Source organism: Anthonomus grandis, chromosome 6, assembly GCF_022605725.1.
Source record: "Anthonomus grandis grandis chromosome 6, icAntGran1.3, whole genome shotgun sequence".
NCBI lineage: Eukaryota > Metazoa > Arthropoda > Insecta > Coleoptera > Curculionidae > Anthonomus > Anthonomus grandis.
The window spans coordinates 7,437,106-7,449,184 of NC_065551.1; the positions used below are offsets into that span (position 1 = coordinate 7,437,106).

The window sequence follows — 12,079 nt, forward strand, 5'->3', positions numbered from 1 at the left end:
ATATTTTTTTGACAAAAAGAAAGTTTGTTGGCTTTTTAATTCCTTTTAAAGACTTGCGAAGCCCTATATTTAGCACTTTTGCTAGAATATCTATAGCAAATCCTCTTTAAAATATAAATAAAAACCTTTTTTAGCCCAATTTCTCACACATTGTCACCACTGCCTTAAACTCTGTTATACTTTAATTCCTTGTGAAATGTGTACAGAAGCGATGTTCTGCAGCGAGAGTTGCAAGTTATTCTCATACGAATCTTACCACCAGTTTGAATGTAAAATTTTATTAACAATTCAACATATGGAACTTATGTGGAGACTAGTTCATTTAAGGATCACTATAGTGGCAAGAAGCGAATATGATAAAATCAGTAATCTTGTGCCAGACAAGGAAGGTATATACAGAAGTGATAGGTTTGTGGCATGTTTGGAGTTTTAATTATTTTTTTCTACTCGTTTCTGTTTTAGATATAACGAAATACATAATTTGGTAGCCAATACGAGCAAACGGTCTGTTTCTGATCTTTTTAACCGCGCTGTTTATGCTGCTGCCTTTTTTCATTTGCTAAGATCTCATACCTGTTTCTTTAAAACTGATCTTTCAGAAGATGTTTTTAAAAATTTGTTACTTCATCATATGCAGACAGGACCATGTAACTTTCATGAAGTAAGTTCTTGAAAAATTATTTGACATCATAAACATTTTCTTTAGATTTTAGAACACCCATCCTCTGATAAATCTATGGAAGGATATGAGATTGGAAGTGGTGCCTATTCATTTTTAAGCATGTTTAACCATTCTTGCTGCCCTAATGTGGTTAGATACAGTTATGGCTCCACCACTGTTCTTATTGCACTGGAAACCATTAAAAAAGGAGACCAATGTTTTGATAACTATGGGTAAGTCTCCATAATGTATTTTTATTAAGTAACTAAGGAATTTTAAACTATTTTTTAGATATCACTATGCTGTGATGCCAAAGTCCGATCGCCAGGCTAAACTTCAAAAACAGTATTTATTCAAATGTTCATGTATCGCTTGCACAAATGACTACCCGCTTTATGACAATTTGAAAGAAATTAAAAGACGCGAGTTGCTTATATCCCAAAAAGATTTACACTCCCTAGAAGAGGGAGATCTGGAAAAGGCGAAGAAAATATTTCAAAAAACAATTCGGGCCATCAAATTAGTGGAGAATACGAAACCTAACAAAAATTTAGCGGAAATGCAAGAATGTTTAAAACAAAGCTATTTTATTTTTAAAACGATAAACACTCCTATATAACTAAAAGTATTTTTGATAGCTATACCTGTATAATACCTGTATTATAAAAATGATATATCTTTTATGCCTTAATGTGATCATGAACATTAAGGTTTTCCACTATTTTCTGAAGAAATATGTTAAACATTTACAAAAATGTACAGAAATGTAAAGAACAGCCACTATAAATTTAGTTCCTGCGTGAATTCTCAAATATAGAATTTCGTCAAAATGATGTCGTTACTTCATGTATATTTCAGGCACCGGAAATAATAGTTCGGCCAACATAGGTTCTGCTGAACAAGATCACGGTAGAAGCAATTTGATTGTCTATTGGATGTTTTCGCGACTGTGAAAATTATTATTTCCATATTTATTTTCCCCTTTCTAAGGCTTTTCCCACGTCTCTATTGCATTTTAATCTGGAATACTGTGTTTTTGAGTCTGAATTAGATTTAGGATTTAAACCTGCAGTTGTATGACGGGTTTAAATTCGTTGTTATCGATAACAGACGAATAGTTGAGTACAGGAACGTGAGAAATACTGACTGGGCCGGATATAAATCGACCCTGCAGAGGAACTCACTATCCTGTGACAAAACTATAAAGAATCATGATCAGCTAAATTACATGGCTGATAAAGTGTCTGAAGCTATTGTAATAGCATATTATGAAAACTGTCCACTGAAGGTGAAGTGGGACAATCGCAGCACACCTTGGTGAAACAACAAGCTTAACAAAATGTGGTCTGAAGTACGCAAACTCTTCAACCGTGCCAAAACCAGTAAGAACTGGGAGCCGTATCGTAGGGCTTTAACCGCCTACAATAAGGCTATACGTAAAGCTTCACGGAGAAGGTTCTGCGAGGACGTCAATGAAACACCTGGCAGTGCAAGGATCTACAAAGTGCTCTCAAGGGAACGTGAACAGGAGCTGGGGTTGATAAAATGCCCCAATGGCACTTTCACACAAAACAGACGAGAGACGCTTGAAGTCCTAGCACAAACATACTTCTCCGGGTCCGAATTGCTTTATAACTTTAAAACTGGCTTTTTACCAGAAACATAATTTCGCCTAGTTCGCCTGTTTCGCAGTTAAAAGTGCCATTAAATCAATTTAGTTTTTTAAATCACCCGGGGGGGAAGGAATTTATCCAGCACTTCTTCAAGTTGGGATGGACTTACTTCTACCCCACCTGTTAGTACTACCTAGAAGTAGCCTAGCATGGGGACCCATTCCAACGTGCTGGAAACGTAACATACATACCGAAAGGCGGGCGACCAATTGCCGAGGCATATTCAATAAGCCTGACATCCTTTCTATTGAAGACCCTGGAGAAGATCATTGATTGACACATCAGAGATGTGGCGCTGGAGAAACCCTCGCTTAATATCAATACGCTTACCAGACAGCTAAATACAGACTCAGCTCTCAACAATCTTGTAACGAACTTCAGTAGCTCGCTGAAACAAAAGGAAGGAGAAGTGGCGGCCTTCTTAGACATTGAAGGAGCCTTCAACAATGCACTGCCACGCTTACTCTATGGATCGACAGCAGCAAGATGAGTCAGCCCTCTTATTTGCAACTGTATCAAAGCCATGCTAAATGACTGAAGAATAACGACCACCTTACAGGGCGAACGTGTGCTCTTTAGGGCCGCGCGATGCTGCCGGCAGAAGAGAGAAATACTATCTCCCCTCCTGGGGTCGCTACTTGTTGGGCATAATTCGACAATGGGAGGTCGAAGTCCAAGCTTGCGCAGATGATCTAGTGATCCTTTTAAAAGGAAAAAATGAGAAAGCAATCTCAACAGCCCTACAAGAAGTGCTGAACATTATTCTAAAATAGTACGAGAGGGAGAAAATATCCATTAATCCGCATAAACTGGTAATACTGCCATTCACCAGAAAAAGGAATATGGGCGCTAACTCAAACCGCCAATTCTAAGTGGTGAAACCATCCAATTAGCAACGGAGACAAAATATTTTAGGATAACCTTAGATAGAACGTTTAATTGGAACTAGCATCTTGATAAAACAAGTTCTATCAAGAAAGCAAAACTTTCTCTATAGAACTGTCGCAGGATATGCGGTAAAACCTGGGGAATTAATACAAATGCAGTGGTTATACACACAGGCCATCAGACTGACGATATCTTACGGCTCTGGTGTGGTGAAGCAAAGCAACACAACAACTGGCTAAAACAAAACTTAACACTACGAGGGCGATCAGAACCACCCCGACAGCCGCCATGGACGTACTACTTGGACTGATCCCTCTGCACAAATACCTGCAGAAGGAAGCCATAAGAACTACTTACATCAATTTTTCAGGCGGAAGTACATGCTATTGAAATCTGTGCAAGAATGTTTAACTAAATGCAACTTGAAAACAGAACCATCAAAATCTAGAGTGACAGTCAGGCGGCTCTAAAGGCGCTAGAATCCTCTACCTGCACATATAGAGCAATATTTGTAGGTAGGGGACCATACTGCTTAGAAAACAAAACAAAATTATCCTAACATGGATGCCGGTATATGCTGAGCTTACAGGAAATGAAGCGGCTGACAAGCTACCCAAAAAAGAAGTAGAACCTAAATTGATAAGTTAGGCATTGCCTACAATATGGCAAAATACAAACATTTCTAACCTGCAGCACAACAAAGCAAAGCGCTACTGGGAGGATTTTTTCCCGACCAAAACTGATTTTTCCAATTTATGGGCTGAACATTTCAAAAAAAAACTATGGAGAACGAACTGGAGAAGGCATGCTCCTAACTTTAGAAAATAACTTAATGAAAAATAAAAGTGTTCTTTCTAAAATTATTCGTATTGGTGATCATTATGCGGTCTGTTTATGCAGGATACCAAGACACAACCATACGTAGGCTTTCATACCGGATGTAACAAGGAAGGTACCAGATACCATAAGGGAACTCAATAGGAAGCACCTAAAAGCCCTAATCGGAATCTATACCGGCCACTACAGACTGCGTCACCCCATGAATAGAATTGGCTTGACGGAAGTCGACGAATGCAGACTATGCAGTGCGGAAGACGAGACTGCAGAGCACATCCTATGATGATTTGGCACCAGAGAGAATCAGGCAGCCCATCTCCGGCAATTACTTAAGACGAAAGATATTTATAATGCTTCTCCCAGTCAAATTATCGAACTCTTAAAAAGGGCGGACTTGAATGGGGAAGTATAAACATCTAGGAGTGAGCCACAATAAACCTAGGGTCGCAGTGGAGGGACACAAGGTGCCCCACTCATAAAAAACTTAATATAACCTAACCTACCTGCTTATTTCATAAATAAATAAACAAGTATCAAGGAATAAATTAAAACGGAATGTTTAATGTGAATAAAGATTATCCTAGCCTAATTAGACAAACATACTAAACGTTCTATAAACAGATCTAAAAAAAGTTTTTTAGAAAGAAAAAGGAAAAATTCCCTCGATATTCAGCATATTCAAAATTGGTAAAAATTTGGTGATGCATGTCTTTTGTACTCCATTTGTACTATCAGGAAGTAGGAATATAAAAACAGGATTTAAATAGTTTAGACTGTAAAAATATTATCACATACAATATCCAATGTAAAAATACTGTCATATATCTAGTTTTAAATTATTGGGAATTATATATTTTTTATTAACCTTCTAATAAAATCTTTAAACTGATAGCCTTTTACAATTTGATAGTAGCCTACTCGATTCATAAATTTTTATTGATTTTTATTAACAAAAAACCTAGGATCAAGATTGCCCCGAAATCTTGTGGATATGCGAGCAATCCCGTTTTCATTCAGCAGAGCATTTAAAAACTTGGTTGCATCGAGATATTGCGATCGAAAGGAAGGTTCTAGGTTGAGGATGGTTTAGACTAGCTTAGAGGATGCTAATGGAATTTTGAAATAAATATATTACCATCTGCCAATTTTTTATCTTGAGAAAGTGATCAATCACTAAAATATGACCATCATTTCACAAGTGGTCAGGTCAGGACCGTCCCTACACAATTGTTTAAGTGGAATAGTGCCTCTTGTACGAATACTTTAAAATAAAGGTTAATTGCACATTTGGTTTGTCATTAGTTTATTAAAAAATCAAATTTCTTTAAAATTAAATTGAAACATTTCTGGTATTGTTACTGTTTAAGTTTGGAAAGGTGATGAAAATAGTAGGAAATAGTCGTGTTAATTCTGACACCAATAAAAAATTTAAGATATCTGTCACCAGTTAAATTTTTATCAAAAAATATTGGGACAATAATTCGATCTCCAATTATTTCCACTCCACAGTTTAAGTCCACACTTTAATTTTTGCGTGATGTGTATGCTGTCCGACCATCCACTTTGGATTTATTTGGGCGTAACCACAATTTTATCGATTTAGCTAGGAAAAAAGCTATGCGATAAATATTTAAGATCACTTGATAAGATTTTGCCTTAAACTTTAAAACACTCACACTAAGTATGTGAACATTATTAATCAAATCATCACGGTTTCGCAAAATTCTAATCTACATCAGGATCCTCCTGTACCAGCTCCTGGACTGGTTTCATTTTAAAGGATTTTCCTGTTGACTTTAAAATTTTTAAAACGAATGTTTTGTGACATACAACGTAATCCTGAGCTACTTATTTTGCCGGAGTGATTCTTCATAATTCAGTAGAATATCCAGTTTTATATCCTCGCTTACCGAGGCAATGGTTTTTTTTATCTAAGGATACTTCTGATATGTCCATGACTTCTAAATTGCTCTTCAATTTTACTCACAGTACTTTGCCCTTTTACTTTTGCCACACAAAAAAAGTACATTCCTCACTGAAACAAATGTTCTTCATGTAAGCAGGCTGGCGTCCTATTCTCTCGGTCATTACTTCACAGAATTCCATACGTCGATCAGGACCATCTTCTGTCAATTGATGAACAATTTTTTTAGTACCCTTTTCACAACAGCAGAAGATACATCATATGTGTTACCAACTGTGGAAGTAGACTGTTGTGGATCTCTTACCATAGCTGTTGTAATATCTACCTGTTTTTCTTCTGGATAGCTTTTGATAGCAGTTCCCTGGATTCTTCCTATTGGCAACAACCCATCTCGGTAAGTTTCTGAATTAGCTTGCAAATATACTTTCGACATACTGGACGGTCAGGAAAGATCTCATGTACATTACGATTTCCATATAGTTCCACATAGTAGTAACATGCCGCATAGTTTGCGATATTTTTGGCCGTTATGGGGAGAAGGTCATTTAATGCTGTACAACGTTAACAAAATTAATTTCGGGCCACCGCTAACAACTTAGAGAGTATAGTAGTAGTGGCTCTCTATTGTTGTTCTTTCTAGCAAATCGATACCTTGTTGAATTTAGTATGAGTGGATTCATGACGAGGCAAAACCATAATGAGTTTTAAGAATCGCCTTGAAAAAAACCTTTTCGAATTCAAATTCTGCTTATTTAAATGCTTCGATCGATCGATGTCCGCTAATTTGACATAGGTGAGTTTAAAAAGAAAATGATCCATCCCCAGCATCATCGTGATGCATCCCAATACTACCAGGATATACTAAGTACGAGTTTTCTATTGCTGTAAGATGTGTTGCTATATGGGTATATTTTGACAGCAGGTAAGTGACACCTTCCGTGGGAAACTCTGGCATAATTTAAGGATTTAACAGAACATCATTTAATAACGGTTACTTACGGTATGTTGATCATAGTTTCTTAATCCAATAGTCTTGTTCGGAAGCTCTTTAAACGTAAACATTTCGTGATCTATTTGTAATTAAGCATTAAGCCTTGGCTAGAACATCTTTTATAGGTATTCAAATACTACATCGTTCTGTGTTTTGTTGTATTTGTACTTTGTACTTTCTTAAACTCTAACCCATACTGCTTAAATCTACATGTCACATAGCCAAGAATTCTGCACAATTATTATTTTATTTCTTACTTAGTTTAGAATGATTGCATTTAAGTGTATAGTTAAATAAATATTAATTTAATAGTTTAAGCGATAGTCAACATTTATCCAACACCTTTCTCGAGGTATCAGAAATCGTTAAATCGCTGTACGCAGTATAAGCGATTGTAGATAAAACATTTCTTGTACCTAACAAAAGCAAAATGTTTTTGGAATTCTTCTGTATTGGGTTTTTTATAGTTTCAACGAATTCTCTTGAGAAGAAAAATGGCCGGTGTCTTTCATGGCGTTTCTCAAGTTTGCTCAAGCCCGGATGTATATATTCGTTTAATTAGAGTTATTAAATCATCCAATTTAATCCAATTTCTATAAAGGTTTATTGATTCATGATCTAAAAGTCCCAATGAAGGTATCAGATACAATGGGACAATACCTGACTTTAAATTGAAAAAACTGTTTAGAGGTATGGAAATCCAAATATGACTCATTCATGTAAAAGAAACAAATAAGAGTTGAAACTCGTACAAAAAGAGAAAGTTCTTGAGTGAGAGTATGATTTTGTGGATCCTGTTGCACATGTTGTAGTTTCTTCTTTATTGTGTAATAAATCTTCTTTCACATGGTGGTGTTAGCTTTCAAGTTCTGGAATTGTTTTATTTCTTAACTTCGATTAAGTCCTTTCATGACATTTAATAAAAATGACTGTATTTAGTTAATTGCGGACTGCCCATTACTAATATTTTATAACAATTCTTGCTCAAAATTACAAGAAAATAGAAACGATCGTTTAAATCTATTTTTGATTCTATACACTAATACGAGGGATGGTTTTTATTCCACCTTCTATGACTCTTCACCACATCAGAGAAAACCTCACTGTGCTAGATCTACAAAACTTTGAATTAATAGAAATCAGAATATCTTCAGTCTTATTTTAAAATTTTTATACGCAACAAAACCTATCATTACTAAATTTTCATTAGAAGTGTTAGTTCTTTATTCTTTTAAAATTATATTTTCTGGTTCACTACCTGATTTCTTCACTGTTTAAAAGCTGATCCGAAAGGCAATAGGGATCTTTAAGGTCTATGAGTGTACTTAAGTGGTGCCCCAGGATTCATTTGCCGCGTTCTCTTCTATTTCTTGAGAAAATTATGGAGAAATGATAAAATAAAGCTAGAAGATCTGCATTTACCGATTTTTTGCTTTGATAAAAATACCGACTTCATATTTAGGTATTCTGACTGTATAACTTTTTATATGATCATACTTCAAAATACCTTGCACAAAAAAATTATGTCTAATATTTTCATTACCAATTTACTATTTAAAACTACGGCGCGATTATACGAGAATAACCGATCCAGAGTCGCTTATCTACACAAGGCTGTGTAAAGTATTAGCCCTTTGTAGCCCTCTATACTATTTTTACAATAATGTAAAATATTAAAATAAGTGTAAGTTAGAAAAAAAAACTTATAGCTGATGAAAAAAAAGAGAAAAATGATGAACTTTTACTGCAAAAAGGAAGAAAAGAAAAACAAAATGAAATTTATAAAAAGCATCGGAAATATACAATTTAATTTTAGTTCTTAAAGAAAACATGAGATATGCATAAGGCATGCGAATATTGACAATAGAAAAAAATGTATTACATAATAATTTTAAGTAGAACAAGCTTTTTTAAGCCATTAAAGCATACAAAAATAATACAAATACGTTAAATTGCTCAAAATAAACCAATTTAAATTATTCCTTTTGCTTCTCCAAAAGACGCGATTTCATTCAAAAAGTTTTCTTGAAACCATTAAGAGAAATTTTTTTTACATCATGTGAAAGCAAGGATAGCAATTCAAAAAACTTTTAGACGCGAGTCATTAATGTATTTTTTTTAACATTGAGATTAAAAATTCAAATCTAAATCAATTTAAATTTCTGAAATAAGAAATACTTTTTCTACCAAAAGTCAATGAGAAAACTAACTTTCCACATATAGTTTTTTACAAGATTGCCAAGGAAAAATTTATTTTTCTGCCGCATGGAAAAAGTAAACACCGCCAGTTGACTTCTAGCCAACTAGATACATCAATATAACGAGAGGCAAACCTCTGATACGCCACTTATGAAAATAATTTTACGACTAGCATACTTAACCTAAATTTAACCTACATCTGGTATTTAATTTCTTTTATTTGTTTTTTTTTTGGACACGAACACACTTTTTTCTATTACTTTCCAAGGATAAATCTATATACTGTAGTATGATCATATTACTTTGTGAAGATTAGAAACGGAATCAGAAACAAAAATCAAATTTTTACAGTCGAATAGATAAGTTATATAGTCAAAATCGCTCTTATCGTGCGGGTGTATCGGATTATCAACGACAAACTTTTTTCTATTTCTATTTGTTTCCTAAAAGAAACTTCTTCTAGAAAATATATTTATTTTCACAATATATCAGTTATTACAATAGAATGATATTATTTAATTATTTCAAAAATTAAACTATAGCTATATCTAATACAAGTCTTAGTACTCAACACCTAGATGTAAAAACATCTGTATGTGCGTAGTAAAGTTTTCTAATAATTTGTTACATTTATTTGTAATATTATTCTACACCGTGAAAACCAAAACAAAAACAATTCTACTATAACAATTTGCATATACAATCAAAAGATTAGTAATGTTAACATCATAGATCTCCTAAATCTACCCAAATAGACATAAAATCACAAAAACTAGTTAAAAATCCTTACAAATTGATTGTGATTTTCAAAGATTACATTCTTTGTTAGTAATTTAAATCTTTTCATTCTAGAACATATTTTTACCTCTCTTGGTAATAAGTTATAAAGTTTTGGGCCAAAGTAGTTTATATACCTCAGATTAAGATTATTTAAACTTGTCGGAATTTTTATGTGCTCGTGATATCTATCTCTTGTTTCATAGGAATGCTCTATCAAAATCTTTAAGTTAGGTTGAGTGTGTATATAGGAACATGTTGTAAGTATATATAACGATCTAATATCTAGAATATCTTTATTAAAAAGCAAATGAGAAGGATATAAACGGTTTTTCTTAAGAATTATTTTTAAAATGTACTTCTGTATTATATTTAACTTATATAAGCTGTTATTATAAAGTCCTCCCCACACCCGTATTCCGTATTTTAAAATTGACTCTACAAATGCTTTATAAATGATAGTAAGTGTTTTTTTATTCAAAAATTCTCTTAGCAAGTAAAATTTATGAACAAGTTTTCGGACTTTGTTGGAGACATGATCAATATGTGTTTTCCACTTTAAATTTTTGTCGATTATAATTCCGAGATATTTTGTAGATGAGGTCTCCTTAATGCAATCATCATTAAATAAAATCGAGGTATACTCAGGTCTATTTACACTAGTCAAAGAAAAAGCTATGTAATTAGTTTTTGTTAAATTCAAAGTTAGTTTAGAAGTTTCTAGCCAGTTTTTTATTTCTACCAATATGTTCATGGATTTGTCCCTTATGCTTTCCCAAGAATCTCCCGAAACAACAATTGCCGTGTCATCAGCATAAGATACTGTTAACCCATCAATCTGTAATTTTAAAAGGGAGTTTAAATATGTTATAAATAATATCGGGCCTAAGACCGTTCCTTGAGGAATGCCAATTTTTATTTTTCGTTTTTCACTCAACACATTATTTAGCCTTACCATCTGATACCGCTCCGACAGATAACTAGAGAAGAGCTGAAGGGCTCTTCCCCTTATTCCATATCTTTCAAGTACATTGAGAAGATCCCTATGAGGGACGGTATCAAATGCCTTGGCAAGATCCAAAAATACCGCTAAACACCTTTTATTTGAGTTTCAATTATTTACAACCTCAGTTATTAACCTATGCATCGCATCTTCTGTACTACATGCCTCAACAAATCCAAATTGGTTTGTGGATAAAACATTGTTTAGTTTAAAAAAGTTTATTATTCTATGTTTTATGCATTTTTCACAAATTTTTGAAAAGTTACTAATGAGGCTGACAAGTCGATAATTATTTATTAAGGTTTTGGTACCTTTTTTGTGAATGGGAGTTACAATTGAAATTTTAATTTGTGAAGGTATTTCACCTGTTTCTAAAATTAAATTTAGTATATGTAAAAGTGGGTTTATAATTTCTAAATGGGTCTTTTTTATAAGATCGGCCCTTATACCATCATGTTCAGGGGAGCTATTCGTTTTTAGTTCTGAGATGTATTTTATTAGTTAATTTTTTGTAATTGGGATTAGGTAAACGGAGTTTGTTATTGGAGGCTCCAATTGTTGAACATATTGTGGTGGTGGAATTGCTTTGTCCATGTCAACCCCTATATTAATGTAGTACTCATTACAATAATTAGATGCCTCAAGTGGACTACTGAAATTTGCATTATTTTTATTCTTTATATTTAGAAAAGTGTCTTTGTTATTACAATTTTCATAAGTGGCATCTTTGATTATTTCGTAAAGTTTTTTCATGTTATTTTTGTTAATTTCTATTTGATTTTTGTAATATTGATTTTTTTGTTTATGTATAAGTTTGTTTAAATTATTTCTGTAGTCTTTATACGTTTTTTCTAGAATGGGACAATAATTTTTTGATAATTTTTTCTTCATTTTATCCCTTGTTCTAATTGAGGTAATGATACCATTAGTAATCCATGCTTTAATTTTTTTGTATTTTGGATTTTTTAGAATGTAAGTTTTTGTTGCATCTGCTAATAACTGTTGGTATTTTTCTAAAAAAATGTTTGTAGCAATTTCAGAGTTATTTTCATTTAATACAATTGACCAATCAAAATTCTGTAGAAGCTGTTTAAATTTAGAGATATCAATTTTACTTCTTTTTTTC

The 12,079-nt window shown here is 33.4% G+C and overlaps 1 protein-coding gene across 3 annotated transcripts in view; it reads left to right on the forward strand.

The window, feature by feature from the left end:
* Positions 1-1,491, forward strand: part of LOC126737752 (SET and MYND domain-containing protein 4) — a 58,041-nt gene extending 56,550 nt beyond the window's left edge. For all 3 annotated transcript variants that reach the window (XM_050442775.1, XM_050442776.1, XM_050442774.1), the window contains exons 5-8: positions 135-408; positions 463-661; positions 707-894; positions 953-1,491. In XM_050442775.1, coding sequence (XP_050298732.1) covers positions 135-408; positions 463-661; positions 707-894; positions 953-1,280 — 989 coding nt within the window. In that variant the 3' untranslated portion in view covers positions 1,281-1,491. The remainder of the gene's footprint in view (positions 1-134; positions 409-462; positions 662-706; positions 895-952) is intronic.
* Positions 1,492-12,079: the final 10,588 nt, after the last annotated feature.